The sequence below is a fragment of the Colletotrichum phormii genome, assembly GCF_030913505.1.
Source record: "Colletotrichum phormii strain CBS 102054 chromosome Unknown BDP81scaffold_28, whole genome shotgun sequence".
Taxonomy (NCBI): domain Eukaryota; kingdom Fungi; phylum Ascomycota; class Sordariomycetes; order Glomerellales; family Glomerellaceae; genus Colletotrichum; species Colletotrichum phormii.
This window is the reverse complement of record NW_026851470.1, coordinates 132949-159761: the sequence shown is the minus strand read 5'-3', so window position 1 is coordinate 159761 and position 26813 is coordinate 132949. Positions and strand designations below refer to the sequence as shown.

At 52.5% G+C, this 26813-nt stretch overlaps 8 protein-coding genes across 8 annotated transcripts; 4 read left to right on the top strand and 4 right to left on the bottom strand.

Annotated features, from left to right (window-relative positions):
• Positions 1 to 186: 186 nt before the first annotated feature.
• On the bottom strand, positions 187 to 878 carry BDP81DRAFT_399245 (ankyrin repeat-containing domain protein; the record flags this gene model as incomplete). The annotated part of the gene is made up of 3 exons (XM_060588553.1): positions 187 to 369; positions 451 to 591; positions 714 to 878. 3 exons carry the CDS (start codon positions 876 to 878, stop codon positions 187 to 189), a joined length of 489 nt encoding a protein of 162 aa, XP_060439545.1.
• Positions 879 to 4118: 3240 nt separating this feature from the next.
• On the top strand, positions 4119 to 4937 carry BDP81DRAFT_454349 (uncharacterized protein; the record flags this gene model as incomplete). The annotated part of the gene is made up of 1 exon (XM_060592931.1): positions 4119 to 4937. The coding sequence occupies one exon, from the start codon at positions 4119 to 4121 to the stop codon at positions 4935 to 4937; it is 819 nt and encodes a 272-aa protein (XP_060439544.1).
• A 1653-nt stretch (positions 4938 to 6590) lies between these two features.
• Positions 6591 to 7664, bottom strand: BDP81DRAFT_331850 (uncharacterized protein; the record flags this gene model as incomplete). The annotated part of the gene is made up of 2 exons (XM_060585539.1): positions 6591 to 7362; positions 7426 to 7664. 2 exons carry the CDS (start codon positions 7662 to 7664, stop codon positions 6591 to 6593), a joined length of 1011 nt encoding a protein of 336 aa, XP_060439543.1.
• A 509-nt stretch (positions 7665 to 8173) lies between these two features.
• On the top strand, positions 8174 to 9328 carry BDP81DRAFT_119043 (short-chain dehydrogenase). Its single transcript, XM_060581579.1, has 2 exons — positions 8174 to 8446; positions 8503 to 9328. Exons 1-2 carry the CDS (start codon positions 8281 to 8283, stop codon positions 9198 to 9200), a joined length of 864 nt encoding a protein of 287 aa, XP_060439542.1. The 5' UTR covers positions 8174 to 8280; the 3' UTR covers positions 9201 to 9328.
• A 127-nt stretch (positions 9329 to 9455) lies between these two features.
• BDP81DRAFT_331679 (dolichol-phosphate mannosyltransferase) lies at positions 9456 to 10271 on the bottom strand (the record flags this gene model as incomplete). The annotated part of the gene is made up of 2 exons (XM_060585528.1): positions 9456 to 10074; positions 10174 to 10271. 2 exons carry the CDS (start codon positions 10269 to 10271, stop codon positions 9456 to 9458), a joined length of 717 nt encoding a protein of 238 aa, XP_060439541.1.
• Positions 10272 to 12603: 2332 nt separating this feature from the next.
• On the top strand, positions 12604 to 13701 carry BDP81DRAFT_454345 (uncharacterized protein; the record flags this gene model as incomplete). Its single annotated transcript, XM_060592930.1, has 2 exons — positions 12604 to 12658; positions 12839 to 13701. 2 exons carry the CDS (start codon positions 12604 to 12606, stop codon positions 13699 to 13701), a joined length of 918 nt encoding a protein of 305 aa, XP_060439540.1.
• A 7119-nt stretch (positions 13702 to 20820) lies between these two features.
• On the top strand, positions 20821 to 23925 carry BDP81DRAFT_331723 (uncharacterized protein; the record flags this gene model as incomplete). Its single annotated transcript, XM_060585530.1, has 3 exons — positions 20821 to 20880; positions 20944 to 21492; positions 21547 to 23925. The coding sequence occupies 3 exons, from the start codon at positions 20821 to 20823 to the stop codon at positions 23923 to 23925; spliced, it is 2988 nt and encodes a 995-aa protein (XP_060439539.1).
• A 692-nt stretch (positions 23926 to 24617) lies between these two features.
• BDP81DRAFT_410522 (alcohol acetyltransferase) lies at positions 24618 to 26740 on the bottom strand. The gene is made up of 2 exons (XM_060589129.1): positions 26356 to 26740; positions 24618 to 26266 (listed from the first exon to the last, which is right to left on the bottom strand). Exons 1-2 carry the CDS (start codon positions 26394 to 26396, stop codon positions 24748 to 24750), a joined length of 1560 nt encoding a protein of 519 aa, XP_060439538.1. The 5' UTR covers positions 26397 to 26740; the 3' UTR covers positions 24618 to 24747.
• Positions 26741 to 26813: the final 73 nt, after the last annotated feature.

Sequence of the window (26813 nt, the reverse complement as noted above, 5' to 3'; positions counted from 1 at the left end):
TCAGGATACGGCGTGTACTATATAGTATATAGCTAGAGCCTGCGACCCTCAACGCCACATACCCTCCGGGAGGTCTGCCGCAAGGGCGGCTGCGCCCTTGCCGCCATGGCGTTAAATATAAAACAAACAACAAACAAACAAACAATTTGTGATCTTCGTTAACGTTGGAAACATCGTCATGCCCACTTATGCTTTGAACTTTTCGGGCGCCCTCTCCTCGGCCTGGTCCTGAGGCACTGCCTTTGCCTTTCCTCTTCCGGGTGCGTTCTCGAACTTGTCCTTCCACTTACCCTCCTGATTGAACATGGTGAGGCACTGGATTGCTGATGGCTTGCCGTATTCTGGGTCAGCACCACCCTCCAGAAGGACCTTGCAACCCCCACGTTAGCAACATGAAAAAGCAGTCCTCGCTTCCCTACACAAGGAAGGCGCAGTGCCTCCACAACTTACCTCAATTACTGCGTCCAGGCCCTTAAAGACAGCGCCCGCGATGGGACTTTGACGCTTATCATTCAGTCTGTTGGGGTCAGCTCCATGCTGGATCAGGAGCTTCACCACGTCCGCATGACCGTAGTACGCGGCCAACATTAGCTACATGAGATGTTAGCCACGAGGTGACATGAGAACTAGCAGCCTTCAAGTCTCCAGCCTGAACGCTGAAGACGGGCTGCCCGCGCCTCGGGACAGCCACTGAGGTGAGCATTGCTACGCACCAATGTGTCTCCCTTCTCATTCGTCAGGTTCGGCGGCAGACCGTCGAGGATGCCCTCCTCAATGACAGCCTTGTTGCCTTCGCGGGCCGCATTGTACATGCTGGCGGCCAACCTGACGGCCTCCAGTGATGGCGAGAACGCCGTAGCGGATGTCAACGCGCTCATGTTTTCTTTTGGTATATCGAACGACGAATTGCGCAATAGTCTCCGAACGGGTGTAGCACTTAGTAATGCTGATAATGATGGTGGTTCCTCGCGGCGGAGGGCGACACTAGGATGAATAGGACAGGCAAGGTCGTGGCCCAGCGTCTGGTATCCGGTGAGGTCGGAGGGGAATGTTCGAGAAATGCCCGGTTAGTAAGCTGGGCTGTTGATTGGCTCGGGCTGTGTAGGGACTCCGTGCAGTACCGGAAGTGGTGGCTGCCAGAGTCACAAATGGGTCCCACTTTTACTTGCTAAGAATAAACGTGTCCAAGACTCTTTGTTCTACCTTACTGCCTTACCTTGTACGATGCTCGCTTTCGGATTGTCTTGTTTGCTATCAGCAAAACTTCCACTTAGCTATCCATTCTTTTTACAAAGTTTCCATCCAAGAGGCAGTTTTTGAATTTCAATTGCGACAGTTGAATGCACTGCTATTGTCAATTGAGTTGCTAATGTTTGCTGAACCTGATGTCTAAACGCAACACTTTCACTGCCAAAGTTTGAATAGTACTTACGTTGAATGGACTAGGTACCTCTCTGAAAGCAAGGCTCACACGTATTGCCTCCCTTCTTTAAGGCCTGTTTCCAGCAGACTCCGCTCTACTTAAACACAAACAAGACAATCATGACCAAGATATGCAGTATCCATCAGACTCTATTACTGGAGTAAAAGTCTGAGGGATGCCAACTTTGGGTATAAATACTAGCCTGTGCTCGCAGGGGTCTGAGATATGAAGTTGACAGATACCGCCTTAGTCGGCCGTCCAGAGACGCACTTTCATTTGCTGCACTCAATTATATTACCATGAATATGGAATCACCTTATGAAAATGGGGTGGAAGTACCTCAGTCTTCTGTGTCTCAATTAGATTTAGTCACCCGAAGAGCAACGCCATCACGGAACATCATCTCAGCCGTCTTTTCAAGCTTCCTAAGGTAACTTTCCGCTTGCCTATATTGGCCAGCTTGACTCTCAGCAGAGGGAGAGGGTGAACATCGGCCTACAGTACGGCACTTTGCAGACATTTCTTACTTCACCTTGTACATGGTTGTGTTAGTGTTGGGGGGAAATGAGTTTCAGCTTTCGTTGCAAGGACGCCAGTCTCCATTCCGGCACAGCTCCTACATCTTGGCTAGGACAAATATTTGAACCGCCGAGATATGAGCAGATCTCTTCAAATATACTTCGTCGTCACTCTCAGTTCAACCTGCCTCGGGCCCTTCTTCAGGGGTGTCGACTTAACAGCATATCATAAGTTGGAAGCGAAGATGAGCACCTGCAGCCAACTCTCAGAAGGTGAGGTAATGTGCTCTGAATACCATATCTTTCTAAGGATGGCGTTGAACAAAGATAGTGGTGACAACAATAGCAACAGATCTTGCACTGTCACGATGTACGCTTCCCATCAGCACTTTGTGGCCCGTGGGTTGTTCATAAACCCGTTCTTATTCGGCAGTCCGACTTTTTCAAAAGTAGTCTTGGGTACGGTCCCGAAGATCCGGGAAGCTCAGTGGTCTTACTTATCCCGTCACCCCCTATACCAGATTCTCCATCATGAGAGTCAGGCAGTTATATGGTTGCCTCGTCTGCTCCGTGTGCCATTTGGGCATCATCTCGATGGCTGGATCGCCCTATTTCATCTCAACAGGCTCTAATAATCCATCGATGTGTTCCGAAATCCGGGATTTATAATCCTTGTGGATGCCATCATCCACTGCACGTCTTCTTCTGAGGTTGCTTCACTAGCACATGTTATCTCACCTCAGAGACTGAAGACGCAGTAATCGGCGGCTTCTTCAAGGCCATCGCAGCACGCAAGCATGACGATGCTGACGCAGATGCGAAGAAGCCTGCCAAGAAACAGAAGATCCCGCTCCTCCTTCAGGCTATCTAACATAAGGAGGACATCGCCGCAATCATCGCGGAAGACATCTTTCAGGACAAACTTGATAAGGCGAACGAGGTTGAATTGAAAGGCATCCTAGTCTCTTAACATTGAACCCGGGACCCAAGGCTTCGAGAAAGCTTTTGCGACCACATTGTCGAGGGCATTTGCGAACAAGTTCGTTCCGATGTCCTATCAACTTGCAAAGCAAGATTCTACTTTGGAGTCTCACCCTTCATCACACCAGAATATATTTACAGGGCCGATGACTCGATGTCCTCTTCCTTCGGCCTGACTTTCACTTCAGTACCTTGCCGCAGCGGAATACGGAAATCATCCCCATCGAGTGTGCCTATGCATGCTATTGATTCACATTTCACACATTCGCTGTTGAAGAGGCCAGAGATAATAGCTTTTAGGGCCTCGGCACACTTTGCGATTTCTAGGACAAACTGACCTGGTTCAAAGACCGTCGTCGTCATAACTTTGAACTAAGATTTCTATTAGTCGAGAGGTGGGATGTAGGCGATAATGTATGGGCTATCTTGGGCTGATAAGAAACATTATGACGAAGAGTGACTTGGCAAAGCTTCTGGGGTAGAAGCCAAGCAGGTCGGGAAACGATTTCGGGAACCGTTGTTCCATAAGTTTGAGGTCATTCTTGGAGGAACGAGGGGCGAACGAGGGCACGGGAGAGAGCTTAGGCGATGGAGGCGAAGGGTGCAGCTTGAACCAACGAGATGTACTAAACAGAACTTATGGTTACTGTAGCTGGCCGTAGCTCTGAACCATTAAGGGAACACCAATCTGAGGAAATGTGAAAATGATAAGAATGTTTTAATAGATCGAGCCCCATGTAACTTTTCCGGTGCTCGCTGAAACCTTGATGGGCTGGGTTTCTCTTGGGCACTTGTCGTGAAAATTATGTTAGTACCTGAACAGGACGTCTCTCTGAAGGAAAGACGAGGATATCAAGAATTCAGTATCAGTCGCTGCAGCTCGGCTAAGGCATCCAGCTTCTACACCATCTTTCCATCTCTCTAAAACTGCCAGATGAAATTTACCCAGTATGGCTGGCTGGACCGGAGATGGGAAGGTAAAGGCTTGACAGGCGGGCCCTTTCTCCGTTGCCCCCTTCCTCTCTTACACCTTCCGTCTTCTACCTCTCCAATTCATGAATCATCCTCGTCTTCTCCTACTTTCTTTTCTAAAGGCAAACACCTCAATAAACAACAGGCAAAGTTATCCCCATCGTCGTTTACCCCCGCCCTTCTCGACTCAGTATTTTACAATGCATAATACACTGGAAGCCAAGATGGACCGAGACGGAGAGGTTCTCTTTCCTATTGAGTATTGTGCACCGATCGACCCCAAAAGAATTCTCCTAACAATAAGTAGTAGCAAGGATACTGGCGACCAAGTTCGCATTGTGATCGAGTGTGCCGATCACAAGCCCTTGGTGGTCCAGAAATCCCTTATCACTAGGCACTCCGACTACTTCAAAGCCTGCCTGAAACACGATTTCCAGGAATCGAGGAATTCCACCATCCAACTCCTCGAAGTTGACGCCGACTTGATGACTTTGTACCTGAGTTTCGCACATCGCCAATTCAATAAATCCAAGAAGTCGCCCAAGCTCGGAAGTGTCGGCATCATCTCGACTACCGATTTCCCCAACGTCGCCGACTGGCCGCGCCTCATCAACCTCTACCAGCTCCTCGACTATATCCAAAACAAGGAGCTCCTACAGATCGCAGGCCGCTTTATCCAACAGGTCATCTCTTTCAGACACTGCTCCATGCTCACACCCGCGACGGAAGGCACAGAAGTCGACCGCTTCTTCGAGGCCTATGCGAATGCCTTTGACACGCTCGACCCCGACCATCCAGCCCAGGCCAAGTTCGGAGATGAAATGGTCGCACGATTCTTCAGGCGAGTCCATTGTGATGTTCTTGTTAGCCATCATCACGCGTTAGAGTCCCATCCCGAGTTCGTTGCTAAGATTAGCCGAAGACAGTCGGAGTACGTTGCGTCCAGGACGCACCAAGATGTTGAGGAGTTGTGTGGCCTCCGAAAGGTTTCTGGGAGGATGAAGTGGGCTAGGCGGGAATATCTACGAGCAGTTCTCGATTAGAGTCTAAAGGGCTAGATAGGCTGCGGAAATGGGATTAACATGAAGGAGGGCTAAAATGGAAAAGGCATTCATGGCCACTTTGCAGTAGGCAGACCGGTCGTGTTTTGCGCCTACCTAAAGTACAATAAAGAACGGTCTCTTCAACTCAAACGGCGCTTTGATGATGTTGTCGGATTGGAAGCCCAATTCGACCGTGAGTAAGGGTAGAGCAGGGGCCACCTCGAGAGGGTACAATTACACCTCGACGGTCCACCCAACCTCCGGTTGGAATCTCCCTTCTACTCCTTACGGGAATCAACCAATACAGAGATATTGATACTTCGTCACCCCAGGGACCCTACGGTTCGAACCAATACCCTGTGATAGGGATACCAACAGATGTACTACAAATTACATGTATGCCCTCCAGGAATGTTGTTCCTCGACGATGTCCTGGAGTTATCTCTCTTACTGGCCACCTAAATCGAGGCAGTAGAGTTGTAGTTAAGGGAACCTGGATACCTTGTTGTCGAATTCCAGGTTTAAGGTTGATGGGAGCACAGTCTTGTGGCGGTAGTCACGCTGATACAACAGACTGTAAGTCCCTTGGTGGATAGAAAGGGCTTTCTTCGAGCTTAAATAGTTATATCAGGTGCCGTTTCCACTAGGTGGGTTTTTTGTCGAGAATTTCTCCGTGGCCAACTTCCAATAAATCCAAGTCACTCTTGACCCAAATTTTCGATAAACTTCTTCAGAAATCACCCCTCATATCAAGAGTATTTCATCGGTATCATGGATATTTCCAAGACAGAGCCCGACGTCGAAAAAGGACCACCTAGCGATGGCGACAAGAACCACCGGGTCTACACTTGCCTTGATTATGTCGTAGATCGCATTTCCCAGGCTTTTAAGTAGGTCCATACCTAATATAGATGGTCCAGAATGATGCTAATCTTCTCAATTGGTCCGTTAGTGACTCCGTTCCAGATGTACAACATATACAACATTCTAGAATGCCTCGAAAATAAGCATGCGCTTCCAATATCATTATTTGTTGGTGGAATGATGTTTTTTATTTGGTTCTTGGCCTTTGATTACCTCGATGGACGCCATACTTCAACGCTGGAGGAAACGTCGGATACGTCACTGGTCGATGGGTCATCGATGTCGTCCAGTTGGGAGATATGGGACACTACACCCTTATCGGAAAGCTCGAACATCACGGATGGAGATGAGAGGAAACAAAGCAGTGATCTTATTGTCTTTGCATAAACTAGTGCAGTGAATTTGGAGTGACGGCGAGTCCTGCGCTTGGAATAGGAGCAGCATGCCGATATACTCTATTTGTGATCCCCCATAGGCCGCGCCTGCACAGTATTTTCTAATAGATCAAATTCCACAATACATACTTGGCTGTTCTTGAGAGTCACATATGGCTAGGTACTATTACCTTGCTGATCTGGATTTACATGTTCGAATATTATGCTGCAATGAAGACACTGTAGATAATCGTACGAGAAAAAGGACTCGAGATGATTGAGATAGCCTCGATTAAGGACCAAACTATCATACGAAGCAGCCGGAAGCCACAAAGCGCGTCAAGCTTCAAAACGCTTTCATAATTCAGGGGTATCAAATGCACCATGTCTACCATCGAAGCAAGTGCTCCCCCCCTCACTTCGCTCTGACCTTTCGAATAACAACCTTTGCCCCATCAAGCTCCCATCCAACACCGTGATCCCTCGTCAACGACTTCCAGCCCTGACCGGAACACTTCTCCAACCACTCCCTATCAACGCCCAAATACGTCCTCCCAAAGCACTTGAGTACATGCGTCCGCACATCCGCCTCAGCAAACTCGAGCAACTTGGCCCGGTGCCCGTCCACGCTCCCCTGCACCCTCCGAAACGCAACGTAATTATCGTGCGCCAGCGCTGCCAGCACGGCATCCACTTTGGCCTCGCGCAGCTTATACCGGTGCCGGATCGCATACGCCTCCGCCAGGTCTGCCCTTCGACACGCCGCGTCGAGGACGAGATATGACAACACCTCCTGCAGCTCTACGCTGGTGAGGTTGCGCACCGGGTGGATCGTGCGCAGGACGTGGAGGATGGCCGGGTGGTAGGACTCCGGATGCTTGACGAGGACCGAGAGGCGGATGTTGAAGAGGTATGCCTGGATGGCGAAATCGTCTACGCGCTTCGAGGCCACGATGCCCTCGCGGAGCTTGCGGAGGGCCATCATTACGTCCGAGAGGGCCTTTGTGCTGGAGGGGTCGTCGAGGAGTCTGGGGGAGGCGGTGGGGGAGACGGAAGGGTAATCTACGATGTCGAGGGAGGCGAAGCGGCGGAGGAGTTCGTCGCGCTCGCCGGCGTCGGAGCAGAACGTCATGTAGCGTTCGACAATCTTTGTGTAGTATTGTTCTTGCGTCTTGAAGGTTAGGAGTCTGGGTAGGCGCATTGGTTAGGATAGGATACTGAGGAACGGAACTGAGAGTTGCAGGCTCTACCTTGTGTCACCCTTTGAAGGAAGGCCGTAGTTGTCGAGAGGATCCAAGTCGACGGGCTTGAGTCTCCCCCAGGGTCCTGAATGTGAACGGCCTCCTCTGCCGGGGCCACCTCCACCACCGCCGCTGGCCCCTCTTACTATGCCTCCTCCTCTTCCTCCTCCTCTTCCGCCGCGAAACCCTCTGTTGCCGCCTCCTCTCCAATCCCCTCCTCCTACTCCTCGATCTCCGCTGGTTGACATGGCTGTAGACTGGTGGGTTTCGAAGCTTGGCACCACGGGGTGTTGACACGGCCTGGTGCAGGAAGCATGTCGTCAAAACAGAGACGGAGACATCCCACCTTCCCCCTTATCTTATCTATTCCCCTAAATCGGGGCGCCAAGGCCTGAGCTTGGGTGCCACCAAAACGTCAATTCCACGAATTAATGTGAGAAGTTGAGGTGCTCTTTCCGATGGCCATGTTGTACCTCGTAATATCCTCCAACGAATTACTTGGAAATGCAGCCATGAGAAATCAACCTCATTGCTACTCAATGACCTCGAAAATTGACTCGTTGGAGCTAGATCATACAATGCGTACAGCGATTTCGTCGCCCGGGCCCGACGGCTCTACCCCACTACCGGTACCTCGTCACCTCGTCTAGGACCGGGAATGCGACCCGCGTGGAACCTCGGCAGCCCAGGGGTCTTCAACTTGGAGCTCCAATGACACTTCGATCCTTGTAGAGCTGTCCCTCAGATCTCACTCTCGACTCTGAATTATATACTCAGTAGCAGCTTATCACCCCTCAAGTTGACTAGTTTCCAAACCACTTGAATCAATTGAAGAAGTCCAAATTCACTCAAATCATCGCCAACATGTCGGATCGTGTAGCGCAAATCGCATCTCACCTCAACTACCCCAAGGGTATGCTCGCCGGCCAAGTCGCCATCATCACCGGCAGCGGACAGGGTATCGGCGCCGAAGCAGCGCGGCTCTTTGCCAATGAGGGCGCAAAGGTTGTCGTTTCCGACATTGACGGCAGTATGACGTTCCAAAAACCTCCCCCGACGTTCTTAACAACTGACAATTACCAACAGAAAAGGCACAACAAGTCGCAGACAGCATCACCGCCGCAGGCGGCCAAGCCATCAGCGTCCCCGGCGACATGCTCTCAGCAGACTACATCACCACCCTCGTCGCCAAAGCAGCAGAGTTCGGCGGCGGCAAGATCCACCACATTGTCAACAACGCCGGCTACACCTGGGACGGCGTCATCCACAAGATGACGGACAAGCAGTGGGACACCATCATCGCACTGCACTCCACCGCGCCCTTCCGTCTCGTCCGCGCCGCGGCGCCCTACTTCCGCGTCAAGGACGGCGAGAACCGCTGCATCGTCAACATCAGCTCTACCTCGGGCGTTCACGGCAACGCAGGCCAGGCGAATTACGCCATGGCCAAGGCCGGTGTTACGGGCTTGACCAAGACGATTGCCAAGGAGTGGGGGCCTGCGTTTGGCGTGAGGGCGAATACTGTGGCCTTTGGGTTCATCAAGACGCGGTTGACGGATGCCAAGGAGAAGGGTGCGTTTATTACCGGGCCGGACGGCGAGAGGATTGCGCTGGGGATCCCGGGGGCGCAGAAGGGGCCCGAGGCGGATGCACATGCTGATATTCCCTTGCGGAGGCCTGGCTCGCCGACTGAGGCAGCTTCCGCGGTACTTGCTGTTGTCAGTCCGCTGTTCAGCTATGTGAGCGGTCAGACGATCATGGTGACTGGTGGTCGAAACATGTGAAGAGTTGCGTCTGGAGTGGATGTAGTCAGTTATCTCAGGGCGGATGGAGGCCCCCTCACATGACTGAACAAAACTGTAGATTTCATGCGATTTGTTCATAATTAGGTATCGGTACTTTGGATTCCCGTCGTCCCCCAACGCCCAATTCATGCCAAATGTGTCCAGCAGCAAACAAAAACTCTCGGTATCGTATCACCTCTATTTTCTCTTCCATTCCCTTTTTCATGTTCGTTCTTCCAAAGGAGGCTGGCTCCCTTAGACCTTGGCCCACAACGACAACACACCCTTGGCGTACTCAACAATCTCGTCACCACCAAGCTTGCTGTCGCCGTAGACGCGGTCGACAAAGGTGATGGGCACCTCAGCGACAGAGCACCCCATAGCCTTGGCGCGAACCATCATCTCCATCTGGAACGTGTAACCCTTGCTCTCGGTGCTCGAAATGACCTTGTCGAGGACGCTCTTCTTGTAGAGGCGGAAGCTGCCCGTCAGATCGCTGACGCCGGGGCGCAGGACGGTGTCGGCGAAGAGGTTGGCGCCGCGGGAGACGAACTTGCGCTTCAGGTCCCAGCCGTAGACGCCGCCGTTGCCGGCGTAGCGGGTGCCCGTGACGATGTCGTAGTTGCCCTCCTTTTGGCGGGCGACCATCTGGGGGATGAACTTGGGGTGGTGGGAGAAGTCGGCGTCCATGATGATGACGAAGTTGCCGTTGACGAACTGCAGGCCGTGAACGTAGGCGGTGCCGAGGCCCAGCTTGCCGGTGCGGGTTTTGAGGACGATGTGCGGGGCGTAGGCCTTGACGAGCTGGTTGGCGACTTCTTGGGTGCCATCGGGGGAACCGTCGTCGACGATGATGAGTTCCCAGTCGAGCTTGCTGTTGGAAAGGGTAGGATCGTTAGTAGATGGTATGACGAGGGGCAGAGGGATGTGAAGGGAAGAGAGTCGTGGTATGGGAGAAGGGATTGCGACTTACTGCTGGGTGAAGGTGCGGTTCAGCAACCAGGCGACAATGGGCAGGTTGCGACGCTCATTGTAGGTCGGCAGGATGACCGAGTACTTGTTGGCTGCCATTGTTGCGATCGGAGAAAACTATCGGTATCAAAGAAAGGGGGAAATCGAAGAGAATAGAGACACAAAAAGTCGAGTTTGGCTTGGCGGAAAGGAGCGTGGTGAAGTTGGCTGCGCGTGTTGAAGCTTCACGGCGATGAATGCTGTGTGTCCTTTGGCGGTGGAATGCCATTTGGCACATTGAGTGGTCGATGACTAAGCTTGGCCTAGCCCCTGAAATCTAGGGGGGAACCACAGGGCGGGAACACTGGAGCACCAGATATCACCACCTGGCACCACTGCACCTCAAGGTAGCTTCTATGTTTCTTACCTTAGTTGCCAATAAAACTTGCAATTGTTTTCACGAGCGGACCATGCAAGTCAATCATGACGAAGTTAAAGCACAAGAATCGTGAATTTTCTAGGCGATATTGCTTTGCTCAAGTCTGGACAGCTTGTCGGGCACAACATAAGGTACCTAAATACCTACCTTGCCCAAGCTTCTTGCCTGAATAGGTTGGACCAAAACTTCAAAATCTTGACAAGCACCTTACGGAAGGACCCATCCATGAGATACCTACCTTTCCTAAGGTAAACTAGGTGACTTATGAGGCAGCCACTCCTATGAAAGCGAACCATGATGGAAAAGATCACTCTTTAAATTGACTGTTTACGATTCAGTCCGTAAAACGTTGGTTCCTACACCCAAGGAACGAATGATATTTGCTGTCATTACGAGGAACTCTTCAATACCATCCATCCAAAAGCTCCCAAAGTTGCTAATAAGCCCCGTCTTTGCAAGTATTGTATGAGGAAAGCGGAGGCTTTTCTATAGAACAGAGGCAAGTCTTACCAACCTGTTGCACCCCAGGTAGGGACCACAAGCACAATTGAAGATATGGCATATGACAATAGCAACTTCATTTTGCAAAACACATCTACGGATACGCAACATACTCAGCCAGCCCTGCACCTCTCATGAGCTTTCCGGGGTAAACAAGTGATCACAGATGGCGTGCAGCTTGCCCGGAAAGCTCAGACGTGGTTCTTTCCTCGATGAGCGCTGATTGGCTGACGTAATGTCGGTTGGCTCAGGGTGGAGATGATGCTCTGCCCTCGAGGCCAATCATTGGCCCTTCCCCGCATCCGCCTTGCTGCATCACCGCGACGCTGCAGTTCTGCCCTGGCAAGCGTCGCCCGCCAGCCAGGAATCGATCGCATCCCATCGGGGACTGAAGAGAGAGCTTCGCTTCCTTTGTACAGTGTATGGCTTTTGGAAATACACGGTCAGCTTGATTTGACCGACCATCTTCCAGTCTCGGCGTTACAAGACGTTGAGACGGACCTGCAACACCGTCTTCTCAGCGCCGAAAAGCTCTGTGCCTCTGTCACATATGTATGCGGTCTCTCGCATTCGATAAACCACTCATCAGATGCCGTTGAACGGTATCAATGGCAGCACATGGAAGACCGTTAAACTCCAGTCGTGCGTCTTGCGCTGCTCTCATCGGCGTCTGCTCGCCTCAGCAGACTCGACCTAAAAGACCCAGTCGTGCCAGTTTGCCAGCTCGATCAGCTCACTAGGCCTTTCTCGGATTAACCGGATCTTAACCGGGTCTTAGTTCCCTCTCGCCAGCCCTGTAACATCCCAAGATCGCCAGGTTTGGCCCATCGGCATCCGTGGAGCTTCCAGTCACGTCAGATTGACATGACGGTCCAAGGTTCCTCTCCACCCAATGTACCGCGAGGGGAACCTTGCTCGTACCGGCCATCTCCTTGCAAGCTCACAGCTTCACTCTCGCTGCTCGAGGTCCGCTCCTTGCTTTGCAAAGGTAGAGCTACGGGTCAGCACAGCACAGCGCGCGCACACACACACACACCTCCTCGCTCCTCGCAGCACGGAAGCTGTGAGGCAATGGCTGAGGCAATAGCAATGGCGTGTTCCGAGCCCGCCCTTTCCGCTGCTGATTCGTCCCGTCCCTCGTGGAACCAGGAGCGATAGGTTTCCCCCCCCTCCCAGTGCCTCCTACCTCCCAAACCCATGTCTCTGTGCGATGACTTGCTGTGTGGTTGCAGCAAGGCCCAGCCGGTGAGGTGAGGAGGAGCTCTGCCGAGTCCCATGCTCCGACGCCAACCTCACCTCTTCTTCCCTCTTCCTTTCGTCTTTCCTCCAACCATAAACTTCATCCTCTATTCTTCAGCTTTCTCATCTCCAATCGGCCTCATCACAGCCCTTTCCATCCTCTACTACTCTCATCCTTCCTCGAACTCGGCCATTGAGCCCATTTCCCATCACCGACTGCCACATCTCCAATCGCGCACTGTGCGCCCACCGGACAGCCGTTACGTCATCGCAATGGACCCGAATCCCGTTCCTGGAGCTGTCCCAGCCGCAGCTGGCATCGACAAAGGTGAGTAAGAGATGTCGTGAAGCTTCCATCGGTGTCGCGTCGCCTTTGTACAGCGGCGCTGATGTTTGCGCCCTGTGTTGGCCCATCGCCTCTCGGTGTGCGGGCGCATCACGTCTCCCCATCGCCGCGCATATACTCCCGCTCGGACCTTCTCGCGCTGACATTTTTTCCCTTGTACAGCTCCCGAGACTGTCGCAACCACCACCGCCATCACCGCCGCGGATGAGAAGCCCACAGAAACTGTAGCTTCGGAGACGAAGCCAGTCGAGGAGAAGAAGGACGAGGTCGCACCAGTCCCAGAGACATCAGCTACTGAGGCTGCCGAGCCCGCCAAGCTGGCGGACCCTCCTGCGCTGGCCCCACCGGCCGATGCGCCAGCTGCACCAGCTCCCGCCGAAGGTACCGCCGATGCGCCCAAGCCGGCCTCCGTCGAGGAAATTCCCGACAAAGACGGGCCCGTTGCGACGACGGGAACCGAGGAGCCCAAGGCCATCCCCGCTGAACAGCCTGCTGAGAAGCCGGCCGCAACCTCTGCACCCGTCACCGAGCCTGTCAAGGAATCTGTCGAAGAGCCTATTCCGCAACAGACACTCAAGGCGCCAGCGGTCGAGGAAGAGGCAGTCAAGGAACCAATCATTGAGAAGCCTGAAGCCGCCAATGGTGCTGCGACCAAGGATGTCGAGATGACCGGTGCCCTCAACGACGCCGAGCCTACCGGTGCCGGAGAGCGCGAGGCCGCGCCGCAGGCCAAGACGAGCAACAAGCGCAAGGCGGATGAGCTAACCGAAACCAATGGTACCAACGGAACCAACGGCACCAATGGCGTTGAGGCTGTTGAGGCTGCTCCGGAAGAAAAGCCCGCAGAGAAGAAGGCCAAGAGGGGCCCTGGCCGACCCCCTTCAAACGGCGCTGCGAAGCAAGTCAAGGAGAGTCCCAAGAAGGAGAAAGAGTCTTTCGGTCATAAGGTTGCCACCAAGGTCAAGAAGGTTCTGCACTCGCCCGGTCAAACTCAGCGTAAGACTCGCTCTCAAGGCCCCGTCTAAGCGGGCCACGCGGTGAGCCTGATGCTTCTGAGGCACGTACCCGTATCGCCTCGGATTTTCTTCAATGTCAATTTAGGGTCCCATGGACTACTCTAGCAACAACGAGACCATGATGGTCGAGGCGGCTTGGATTCGGACCAGCCGGGCGGGCGTCTCTCTTTTCACCCCGCGGATTTATGATGGGTAGGCAAAAAGGAGGCGCGGGTTTTTGTTTCTGTTTTAGTCTCTTTGTTGTAGTTCAGGTCGACTTCTTATCGACACTGAGTGGTGGGAAACTAGGATACTGTATATACTAGGACGTTTGCACATGCAGCTTACCAGTCTTGTCGTGGTCACTCTGATGCAACGTGTTGAAGGAGAGCAATGCCGAGGAACGATTCGACTTGGAAACACGGGCAGTCGAGAATTGTGAGGCAACTACTACATCAACCAAGGAGTTTCAGCCTTTACGTCCCGTACTCTTACTCCGGGGATGCTGTCTTGATTCTGAATGCCTCGTGCAAGTCATGATACTGTTGTTCCACGTGTCTCAACATATGAAAGCACAATACAGAGGTCGAAAGTCTAGCTACAGCATCGAACAGCCACGCAGCCCATCTGGCCATCACCTACCAATTAGAGTACAAGAATCATTCTGCCCGCTGATTTTGACTATAGATTCAATAATAGTTGCGTTTCCGTTGGGGTCGATTGGTGCATATATTAGATGGAGATGGGTTTAGTATGTGAGTCTTGACTGGCGTGAACAAGACTTGTAGACCCGGCCTTGGTTGCTTATCTGAACTGGCATGGCGGTTGATGCGCTTGGAGCGTCTTATTCGGGTTAGCAAGCCGAGGCTTAGGACAAGGTGAGTGACGATCCAGAGTATCACGCATCTACGCATCCCCAGGAATATGTGCATCTCGATCGACCGCATCCTAGACTATTGTTTTCCGTTCACACTACTGTGGATCAACACCACATTATGAACCTGTGCTAATTCTTTAGATAGTTGAAGATTCGGGAAGCACGAATATATATATATATATATATAACGTGGTTCATCAGTCAGCCGGACGTTTTTTTCCCACGTCCACAACAACATCTAGTATTTCTCAACCACAACGCAGTAAATCAATTATTGGTTGTCGCTATCAGAATCTCCTGATGATTCGACATCTTTGGAACAGGTTCGTGCATTATGTCCAGTCTTACCATACGTACTATAGCGTCTCCGAGTCGGCTGGGCTCTTTTTGATGGACCCCCCTCCTTATCCTCTCGAGGTGCTGGACGTTTACCTTTTTGTTTCTCTTCTAGTAAACCCTGAGATTCCTTTATATTAAGTGCCCCTCTAAGCTGTATATGGGACCTTTTAGCCCTCCGACGCTTAGCAAACGCTATATTCGTATCCTTAAGGGTACGAAGCCGATTAGTTAAAATAGTGATTGAGTGTGCCATTGCCTGCGTACCCTTTGATAATTGCTCAACTGTAGCAATAATTGGTGTCGGTGAGCTTCCTTTATGAGCAGAGATCCGGCTTTTAATAAAGTTGGACTGCGAGACGGCTTGTTGTAGGTTAGAGGGCGTTTGCGAATGCCAAGGTGGTGGTGTTGAAGGGTTGGCCATAGGAGGTGTAGGCGTCCGTAAATGCACATCAAGCTTTTTGATGACATAGTCTGGGTCCCATGGTGAAATTCCAGCGCCTTGGAAAGCAGACCTGATGTTTTCCTCATTAAAAACCTTGTTGTGGGCCTGGTGGAAGGCAATAAAGAACTCAGACATGGCAATGTGATTTATGGAGGCTCTGATAAATAGGTTGATTTTATCACCGTATGCGCGTTTCAAAGGCGAATAAAGCGCAATATCCAATGGCTGTAATAAATGCGACGAATGTGCAGGCATACTGACCGTTACAATATTGTTCTACTCACAGTAATCGTCGAATTCGGCCGATAAATGGCTCTCATGGCCGTCGATAATGAGCATCCGGTAGACGCCCTTAGTTCGGTTCTTAGTATGTTTGTCGAAGTGTTTAATCCAGTCAAGACCCGTCTGATTATCCGTCCATCCATTAGCAGTGGGCTTGATGACCCAGTTGCCCGGAAAGCCTGATTCCGTAGTCCAACTGGCAAGGTGATATGCGCCCTTGATGATCACGAACGGAGGGATGTACCACCCGCCCGAATTGATACATTCAATGACTATAGCCCATTCACGGTTACCCGGCTAGACAGACTTTGCTTTACCGCGTCGATCGGCGCGTATTACCACCATTAACGCGGTAATCATGCCCATCATGAAGCTAGTCTCGTCGAAATTATATAGGTCCTCCTCTTGGATTCCATACTTGGTCATCATGTTGCGTAACAACACAAACCACTTTGAAATAACCTCTGGGTCTTCTTGAAGAGCCCTTTAATAATCGTATAGACGATTAAACTTTGTTTTCAGAGCAGGCTATGAGTCCACAAACCGCCTGGCCCATCGCTTACCAACAGGCTCGGCATTACGCGCTCGCAGCAGGAGATTAGCCATATTTTCCACACCGCCAAGGCACAAAGGAAATCCTCTAGAATCCTGTTCAATAACGTATTAGAGAAGTATTTTCTCTTCGATCGGATCGAGTTTATGTCGTTGGGGTTGAGTTTGTTTGCGTCGCGGTCGGTTGTTTATTCTATCGGCTAAGGTGCTCTTCGGGATACCGTGATCTTTGCGGCACGCGAAATGCTCAAGTTACTACCTACAGCGCGTGTCGATCGGATCGCTTCAATCGCAAGAATGACTTTGTCTTCTTGGGTGTAGATTGGCATTATGGTTGTTGAGATTTTACGCGTCAAAGGTTTCAGTGGTTTGGACATAAGTGTGTTTAGAAAAAAACGTCCGGCTGACTGGTCCGGCCGGCTGACTGATGAACCACGTTATATATAAATAAACCGCTGGTGAATCTGTCCTAGGAACTGATCGCCCTTGACTGAGCATTTGAGCGAAGGGGCGGGATGACGTCTACAGGATAGGCGGGGGGTTGACTCGGATGAGAGAGGCTCATTCGGTCCAGACCGTGACAGAATCAGTGGGTTCTCCACTGAACCGCGTCACCAAGGGCACAAGGGTTTGTCGATCAATTCGTTGTAGACTGAGTACGTAGTGAATACGCAATTAGGGGACGTGGGACAGAAGGGGAAGCACATGCGCTCTTTTTTGTCGTTTTGCCATGGCCTAGGTAAGTATTCACTTCTTTCCTCGTCTTCAGCCCTTTGAGCATTCATGATTCAGGAACAGGCAGTTCCTGGAATGGAGAAGTTTGAGAAAGCTTCGGGAGATGGTGAATAGGAATGGGAACTGGCGTACTTGGCGTGTCTCTTACAAGCCGAGGACAGGGGACGCGTGTGTGCTTGTGTGTGTGACGGCAAACGTCTTTTAGTCTTTTCTAGAGGAGAAAGAGAGAGCATTGGGAAGGAACATCATGTCTAGCTGAGCTAACAAAAAACAGGGGACCAAAACCCGTGAGGAATGCATGTGCCTTTCCCGAAAGACCAGCCTCAGACTAGGTGTGTGCGTGTGTGTTTACTTGCGGTGTTCCAAATAGGGAAAACGAGTAAACAAATGGAGGAGCATGGACGCTAAGCGGGTTTCGAGGAAACACCAGCCAAACAGCTTTGGCATCGTGGGGGATCGTAGAGTGGGTGGGTGGCGTTGCGTTTTGCGCTTTGCAGTTTTGTGTGTGAGGCGGACGGTAGGTTCCTCGGCTTTCCCATGAGTCTTTTTCGTCTCTCAACATGTTTCATAGTTTAAACGGCGGCGGTATGCGGTGGGAAAGCACAAGAGTTTGGAGATGGGCAGAGGCCGCCGTCGATTGGGGCGATGAGGGCTGTGACGTAGGGGGGAGAGTCTTTTTGGTGCAAAAAACGGGCCGGCTGGGGGTCTTCCGTTTTCGTGTACGGAGTATTGATAGGTACGGATAGGTACACTAACCTCAACACACAAGCGTAGTAAGGCGTGCAAGGTATCCGTAGTCAAGGTAGCTTTCATTAGCTTAGCTTCCTTGCGTTGTTCTGGAAAGGTCGGCGGGACTTGCGGGAGGGGATGCAGCGGTGGTCTTGGCGATGGGGAGGGAGGGGGAACGGACTGGACGCCTCACTTCGACTCAGCTTCGATCAATGTTGGTTTGTCGATGAGAGAGAGAAAATCAGTTTGCCAACTTGTGCTGGTACGAGATAAGCAGTGATCAGATGCAGGAACACAAACATACAGATGTATTAATGGTTATCAAAAGTGTGTGTGGATTAGAAGGGTTGAAGCAGAAGAATAAGGAATGCTTATTTCTCATGTCATGCATCACCCCCCGAGGAGCAGGGTGGCTGAGCAGCATGTAAAGATAATGTTCCGATAGAGGGAGTTCATCGCTACTTTGGAGGCTATTCTCAATGTTCGTCTTTGGTGACTGAGACGGCAAATCCCACTCACCCACTCAATCTAGCATTGAGTTTACTTCTCGTTGTTCAGCTGGCGTTGAATCACCCCCATCACTGACTTGGAAGATGAGAGAAAATCAATCATCTTCTTTATCAGAACCCCCCCCATCTTCTGTCCCGTCTCTCCACAAATGGCCAAACCTCACCAACTTCCCAAGGCCCCGAAAAGGACCTCCCCTCAATGCACAGCCCTGTCGACGAGTTGCTGCTGGGGTCTTGCCTGTCATGTGAACCCCATCCCCCCTTACTCCGTGAGTCCGTAGTGTACGAAGTACGTGCTCCATGGAGACCACTGTAAACTTGTAAAGGTTGGAAACGACTTCCCTTTCGGCATTGGGTCTTGCGGGGACGCAAATGCTCCCCCCCTTTTACTTAACCTGACACGGGGGCGCAAGGTGTATTCCGTACGCCTGAGCACGGGATATGTATCCGTGCCGTTGTAGAGACGAGGGCTCCCTAACCATTGACCTTGAGGGGAAAAAAGATTGAAAAATTCGTGATACTAAAAAACGGAAGAGAAAACGGAACGGATTGGTAAACGTCTAGAACTCTTTTGGGCTTGGGCGCAACTGCGGCATCCAACCTTTCCATATGGAATGATGACATTTTTCGCCTCTAGCGCGAGACCAGAGAACATTCGCTGCATACCTCGGACGCAACACGCGAGCAAAGACCTTTTTCCTCACTACTGATATTGAATCGATCTTTTTCGAATGCAGATCTTCCAGTAGGTACTGCCGCAACATTTCGGCCGTGGAAAGGACGCCGAAAGGAACAGAGTCCCTAATCGGCCGGATGCGCGGTATGCCCTGCATAATCCGAGCATGGTATCCGTATGGAAGGATCTTTTTTTCTGAATGGGCCTCGTATTCATCGACCACCAATCCATTCCCTTTTTACCCCCAAAGAGTCTAGCATTCCTTGGATCGTCTGCCAACTGCACAAAAAAGATGCAGGGCGTGTGATGTGGGTGAGTGGGTGAAGGAGGAAGAAGGTGGGGCACAGAACGCATTCAAGGCGTCAAAAATAGCCACAGCCACAGCGAGCGGCGGCCCTGCCGATGCGCTACGACATGCAAAGGCAGCAGGGCAAAGCGTTCCCGCGCTTCCTTGGGGAGGGGCCTATCTTGCGGGTGCCAGTTTGCTGTGTGGTCACTGTGGTGGTGGGTGTCCCAAGCTCTGACAGCAGAGAAAATAATTTTGGATGGCAGTTTTAGGGTCTTCTGCCCAATGAGGTCGTCTGATGCTCCGTCCTGTTTGCGATTCCCGTTCACGAGACTGAGGGTACCGGTGTGTATACGTACCGGAGCAAGAAGTACCTAAAGCCTCCAACTGGGTTCCTTGGGCGTTGCATGTTCCTGCAGATGCTGACATGTAAAGACATGCATTGAACATGGAGAATCGCCATTTACTAAGAGATATTCTTGAGCACGAGGACCTGGCTATCAACAGCAGATTTACCTAATAACTCTTGAAATCCCATCCAACGTGAGGTGAGCAGACAGGAAGCAAACGGCCACAATGGAAAGAGGAAGAGTGAATGACATGAGCAGCAGGTACAAAAAAGGATACGTACCGGATCCCTCAACCTGGTGATGGTGGGTCGGATCAAGTGGGTCCCCATTAGCGCAAGAGTTGCAAGGACCTCAGGCGAACCAATCCCCTTGGCCGTGTTTTTTTACGTATGCATTTTGATGTGTTTTTTTTTTTTTTTTTATCCCATGGTTTTTTTTTCCTGCTCCATACGGAGTAAGGTACCGCAGCTAAATGATTTTTTTCTTCCTGGGCTGCCAACCGCACTCCTCCAGCGATGGACCCGGATATCGGCGCACCCACCGACTGGGATGTTCCAGGAGTGACATACGCAATCCTCCAGGCTCAACAAGCTTCCTCTCCAGTGGTTGTTCCTTCTCCTCCACGCCTCTCCACCTTTTCCCTCCTTCGTCCCATGCGTCCCCTACCTACTCCTACAGTCCTACTGTACTCCGTAGTCCTGTCTCTTTACCATCCGTCCGTGTCGTGCCGTAACCTAAACTTCGTCCTACATACGCTCGCTTGAAGGCCGACTTCCCCTCGCTTTTCCCACCTCTTTCTTCCTCCTCCTCCTCCTCCTCCCCCCAATCCCGCGATCATCCCGCCGACCCTCCGCCAGTCGTTCTCTCTCTCTCTCCATCGTCTCCCTCTCTTCGCACGCTTCGACGACATCTGCGGCTCCACTAATCGTCCCAATCGAACCCTCCCATTGCTCGCGTGGTGGGAACCAGCTGCTCCTTTCCAAGGGCCCTTTCGACGATCTCTTCTCTCCTCCCCGACTCTCGCTGTGGTAACCCGCGTCATTCACCTAATATTCGACCACTTGGCCACCTCCCCGGCGGTCTTTGTGCGCCCGGTAACATTACACGAAGGGCCAATTCGAAACCAATTATTTGCGACGAACAACCAACGGAAGCGCCCCCCTTGGACAAGCTCCTGTGTCATCATCATCATCACCCTAAATCGAAATCACCCAACCGACTAGCCCACCGAGCTTCTTCCTCAACCGCCAATTTTTGAAGACCCGGTGCAAAAATAACATCATCACCAAGTCTCTCGCTGCCCTCTTCCTTGCCGAGATCACCTAGAGACGCGACTCGCTCCCCTCGCCCCAAGGGGCCTCAACCTTTCAAGATGAGCACCGACGCCGGAAAAGAGCTGTTGGACCTGCTGAAGAACCCTTTCAGTTCTCAGGTACATGGACCCCGTATCATTTGAGCTATCAATAATTCGCGCTGAATGCTGACTGCCATATAGCTCGCCAAGAACTCAGTCTGGGCTGCTTTGGGCACCTCACTCGGTGTTACTGTCGGTATTGCCGTCACCTTCTCCTTTCTTCGACCGTATAACCAGTCCGTTTATGCGCCCAAGTTGAAGCATGCCGACGAGAAACATGCTCCGCCGCCCATCGGCAAGAAGATTTGGTCCTGGATCCCGCCGCTATGGAATACCACCGAGGATGAGCTGGTGCATCACGTCGGCATGGACGCCACCGTCTTCCTCCGCTTCGTTCGCATGTGTCTCTACATCTTCGCGACCATCTCCGTGTTTGGTCTCGGAATCCTGATCCCCACCTACTTGAGCACTGCGGAGAGCAGTTCGACCACAGACAGAACCTGGATCGATTTGATTACTCCCATTGCAGTATGGGGTAATGCGTACTGGGCACAAGTCGCAGTTGCGTACATCATCACATTTGTTGTTATGGGCTTCTTGTGGTGGAACTACCGCAAGGTCTTGCGGCTCCGACGCAAGTATTTCGAGAGCGAAGAGTACCAAAACAGTTTGCACGCCCGGACCCTCATGGTAAGACTTGATTTTCGGATGACGTACGACCGGGATCCAAGCTGACCCTAGCAGATGTACGATATTCCCAAAGCCAAGTGCTCCGACGAAGGCATCGCGACAATCATCGACGAAGTTGTGCCGGCCTCCTCTTTCTCTCGCACCGCCATCGCCCGTAACGTCAGGGAACTCCCCAAGCTGATCGAGCAGCATGACCATACCGTTCGCAAGTTGGAGGAAGTGTTAGCAAAGTACATGAAGAAGCCCGATCAACTGCCGGCTGCCAGACCGATGTGCAAGCCCTCCAAGAAGGACCCATCTTTTGCGACGTACCCCAAGGGACAGAAGGTTGACGCTATCGAATACCTGACACAGCGCATCAAGGAGCTTGAACTCATGATCAAGGAGATTCGACAGAGTGTTGACAAGCGCAGCACCATGCCCTATGGGTTTGCCAGTTACGCAGACATTGCTGAGGCGCACAATATTGCATACGCCAGCCGCAAGAAACATCCGCAAGGCGCAACAATCACCATGGCCCCGCGCCCCAACGATATCCTTTGGGATAATCTGGTTCTGACGCCCTCGGTTCGCCGCATGAAGCGTATCGTGAACAACCTCTGGATCGCGTTGCTCACCATCGTCTGGATCGCTCCGAACGCCATGATCGCCATCTTCCTCATCGACCTCAACAACCTCGGCAAGGTCTGGCCGGCCTTTCAGACGGAACTTCAAACCAACCCCGAATGGTGGTCCATTGTTCAGGGTATCGCATCTCCCGGTTTGATGTCGCTGGTCTATCTCGTCTTGCCCATGATCTTCCGTCGGCTCTCGATGAAGGCCGGAGACCAGACCAAGACGGGCCGTGAGAGGCACGTTCTGGCCAAGTTGTACGCCTTCTTCGTCTTCAACAACTTGATCGTTTTCTCGCTCTTCAGTACCGTGTGGTCGCTGGTATCGGCAATCGTGAGCGAAACGAGCGAAAAGAGCGTCGACGCTTGGCAGGCTATCATTGATCAGAACCTCGCAACCACCATCTTCACGGCGCTTTGCTCAGTCAGTCCCTTCTGGGTCACTTGGCTCCTCCAGCGCAACCTCGGTGCCGCCATCGATCTCGCCCAGCTTTGGAAACTCATCCATAGCTTCTTCGTGCGAAAGTTCTCGAGCCCGACGCCCAGAGAGCTCATTGAGCTTACGGCACCGCCCACTTTCGAGTATGCCTCTTACTACAACTACTTCCTTTACTACGCGACAGTTGCTCTGGGTTTCTCTGGAATTCAGCCCCTGGTTCTTCCTGCTGCCGCGTTGTACTATGGAATCGACTACTGGCTCAAGAAGTACCTCTTGCTCTACATCTTCGTCACCAAGACCGAGTCCGGAGGCATGTTCTGGCGCGTACTCTTCAACCGCATGCTCTTTGCCGTCTTCCTATCGAACTGCGTCTTCTTCCTCAGCTCATGGGCGCGTGCCGACTGGGCCTACCATAGCCAGGCCTTTGCCATCATTCCACTGCCCATTTGCTTGATCATTTTCAAGGTCGTCTGCTCCCGATTGTATGACGACAAGATCCACTACCTATCGACCACGAACGTTGCCAAGCACCCCGAGGCTGGAGTGATGAAGGAAACTCGCCTTCGCAGCGAGCGCTTGGCTTCGCGTTTCGGCCACCCGGCCCTGTACAAGCCTCTCATCACTCCGATGGTGCACCAGAAGGCGCAGCCTTACTTGCATGTCGTGTACAAGGGTCGCCTTTCCGATGGAAGAGACGTCAATACTGGCGACATGATGAGTGTTTCTGGCTACTCGGACGTGTACGCGATGGGTTCCATGAAGGCTGGCAAGCCGGGCAAATCAGAGGGTGTTCCTGGCTTCGAATTCGTTTCCGAGTCCAACCTGGATTTCGAATTCTACAAGAACCGTGCGGAATTCGCACAAGAGCATGGCCAAGGCGACATATTTGGACGCGATCCCGACATCATGCGTCCCGGCACTCCTGGATCAATGTCCGATTTCGGCTCTCGTCCCGGAACGCCCACGGGCGCTGCTTTGCAGGGCGGCATGACGGGTCAGCGCCGCGACATCTCTGGTCAGTCTGGATTCGGCTCTAGGCCTACTCCGCCTGCTGGTTACATGTCACCGACTGGAAGCGGCCGTCAGTCCCCTACCATGGGACCGCCCCAAGCTGGTTTCGCTCAACAGTCGACCATGGGCGAGCGGTCCCGTAGCCCCCTGTACACCATCAACAGCAACGGCAGCGACACGGCGCTCGTGAGAAATGCCGCGGGTATGCCGATGAGCGCACCCACGGGGGGGCCGAGTGTTGGAGCTCTAGGTGGCGGACCGAGGGGGTATAGTGGACTCCCTCAGGCCGATGCCGAGACGCCTGACCCGGACCCGACCCAATACGACTACTTCCGTGGATCGGCAAGGCGGCGCCAAAACGATCAGTGGTAGTTGAACGAGAGAGTGTCATGATTGGTTTTCAATTTTCTTTTTTGTGTTGTGAGCGATGATAGAGCGAAGGGTTGCCTCGCGGTCCGGGATCTGGTCTCCATGTGATGGCATTGCATTCTCGGCGTTGATTTGTATGAGAGAGAGGGGAGGGATTTCCACGAGGGTCCGAAGAGCGACTTTTCCCGTGGGGTGGACTGCGGGTTGTGAGGAACAGGGTCTAGGTCATCTTGACTGGCCCTGTTTTTTACCTCTTTTCCTTATTCATCAAAATGGTAATGATCAAAGAGATGAGAACATAGACTGAAGAATTGTGTGGGGGACGTTACATAACGGTGCTGCTCCCCTTCGAGAAATATTCCCCCCCCCCCCTGGCGCGATGCCGGTGGGAAACAGATTATAGATTTAATGAGTAACCCTTCCGCATTTTCTTGTTCAAGACTGTTTGCTCTGATCGACTTGAACGTGGTCCCTCGTGGCTTTTTGACAGTGTTTGAGGTGTTGGGCTATCTATCGCTGGTGTGGAAGGTGATCGCTTTTCGTAGGTTCCGTCCATCGGGTCGATGGGTACGGATTTCTTGGGTGACACAAGCAGATGTGGTTCACCTTGAAGCTCTGCTTAACCTGTGTCAATAGGAGGCATATTTTTGAAGTAATCTCGTCTGCAGCGGAAAGCATATTATCATTATATACTGGTTGATTCAAAAGAGAAAGGAAAAAGGAAAAGTCTGTTTTTATTATTATAATATTGCATCTTTACGTCGTAGTCTCTCAGAGGTCAAACTAACCTCCTCGTACCCTCACCAACTTCACCCGTCACCCCCCTTAAAAACTCTCGCCATTGGCAAGCTTCCGCGTCCACACTTCGAGATCAACAGCCAGCGCCTCCACGACCTCCGTCTCGGCGATAGCCTCGTTCCACGTCACCGTAATCGTCGTCTCTCCGCCAGCGATGCCGGCTACGTTGACGCAGAAGGCTTGGGCGACTGTGCCGGCGGATTGGGAGAAGACGGCGCGGGTTAATTTCCAACCCGCTTCACCCTTGTCGTCCTCGCCCTCGCTGCCGCCGCCGCTGCTGCTGCTGCTGCCGTTGATGGCGCCCAGGTTACTCACCTCCCAACTATTCCCCCTCGCCTTCCCATCCTTTTTCCTCAAGAAGTCGTGGAAGTCGCCGACGTACCGCAGCATAGCCGTGATGTCGTCGTGGGGTAAGCTCGCCAGCCTCGTTTGGAGGTCCTTTTTAACGGAGGATGCGACGGCCCAGATTGCGCTTTCGAGCTTTGGACCCGGAGAAAAGGAAGAGGAAGAGGAAGACTCGCGGAGCGCGGTGGTGAGGGCCGTGGAGATGGGATGATTCGTCGACGTGACGAGGACGGACATTTTGTTGTCAATGTCGAGGGTTTTGTCGAGGGTTTTGTCGCGGACGAAGCGGCGCATGCTGATGGCGGAGGAGGGTTCAAAGGAGGGCGCGGAGGAAGGGGGGATGTGGTGCGCGAGGGAGGCTGTTACCAGCGCGTGGAGGAGGGGCGTTAGAGTTTGATTCTGGGCGCGGGAGGCGGAGAGGAGACCGGTGACTGTTGAGGGTGGGAGGGTGATGATGCGGATGTTTGTGTGGAAGGGCGTGGCGAGGTTGATGGGATTGCCTGTCCAGGGCGGTGATTCTGGTGTTGGCTTGAGCCAGGCGGGCGCGAAGGCGGTCCATAGTTCGCGGAGGAAGTAGGGCCAGGAGATGTGGCTGTTGACGAGGTGTTCTTGTGGGAGGGGGAGGGCTGGTGGGTTTGGGAGGTTGAGGATGTTGTTTTGGAGATTTGGGGTGGTGGTGAGGGGGTTGGTTAGGGCGTGGAGGAGGCGTTTGTGGAAGATGGAGCCGCTTGTGCCGTCGCTTATTGCGTGGTGGTAGGTGTAGGTTACTTCGAGATGGGTTGGGTGGTCTTGGGAGGTTTGGAGTGGGATGATGGATATTTTCCAGGGCGGACGCTGGGTTATCTCTGGCCAGAGCTGGTCGTGTTGGTGGGAGAGGTGTTTGCAGAGGGCTGCGTCCGGTCCCGGTCCACCGGCGCTGGAGTCGGTGTCGGAGCCGGGGCCGGGGTGGGACGGACCGAACCACTGAATATGGTTTGACAAGTTGATTTGTGGCACGCGCACGAACGAGGTTGTTTGTTTGTCTTCGTCGGCGATGCCGACCTGCATGAAGGGTTGCTCTGCAATGACCTGTGCCACGGCATGTTGGAGAATTGGTTTGGCTTGGTCGAGGGTTATGATGCTTGGTGGGATTATGTAGCGGCCGGTGACGGCGACGCATCGGTAGAGGCCGAGGGAGTGCCTGGCTGTTGAGTACTTTTCCCTGTGGTGAGGCAGTTAGTTACAGTACATTGGAAGTAAGCCAGGTCCGAGCGAGGTGCCGGAATGGTGGTTTGGTAGGAGGCATCGTACATGCTGCCGCATGGCCGGATAACTTCTGCCTGGGAGCTCATAGCTTGAAGTTGTTCTTGGTGTGAATCTTCTGTATGGAACTCAAGATTTGGGGGGGGGGTTCCGTCCGTTATTCGTGCTCATCAGCTTCTAAGCTGGTGCGTCATGAGATGTGAGTCGTGTGTCGTGACTGCGAATAACGAGTCGTGACTTTATGAGAGCGTTGCTTATGCTGACTGCTCGGATGAGCTGGAGCCTGGAGATGATGCACTGGTGTTGGAGTTCCTCCACTTTGTTGCGTCGAGCTCCTGGTCCCTGCAGGTGTCCCTGAGCGCCCAGGGGTACCCATCCTGAAGGGGAATAGCTCACCGAGTTGCCCGTTGATTGAAATGGGCCATTGGACAAGGGTTTGACATGACGAGTCGTAACGTATAATCTTCGCTTAGGATATGAGCGTTGTATGAGCTGTGGAGGTCTAT

Bases quoted from the DNA above. Each gene is read 5' to 3' on its own strand.
- BDP81DRAFT_119043 (XM_060581579.1), top strand. From the start codon at position 8,281: ATGTCGGATCGTGTAGCGCAAATCGCATCTCACCTCAACTACCCCAAG. The intron at 8,447-8,502 runs GTATGACGTTCC...AATTACCAACAG, and splicing joins CGTTTCCGACATTGACGGCA to AAAAGGCACAACAAGTCGCA.
- BDP81DRAFT_410522 (XM_060589129.1), bottom strand. From the start codon at position 26,396: ATGAGCTCCCAGGCAGAAGTTATCCGGCCATGCGGCAGCAT. The intron at 26,267-26,355 runs GTACGATGCCTC...GCCTCACCACAG, and splicing joins ATCCGGCCATGCGGCAGCAT to GGAAAAGTACTCAACAGCCA.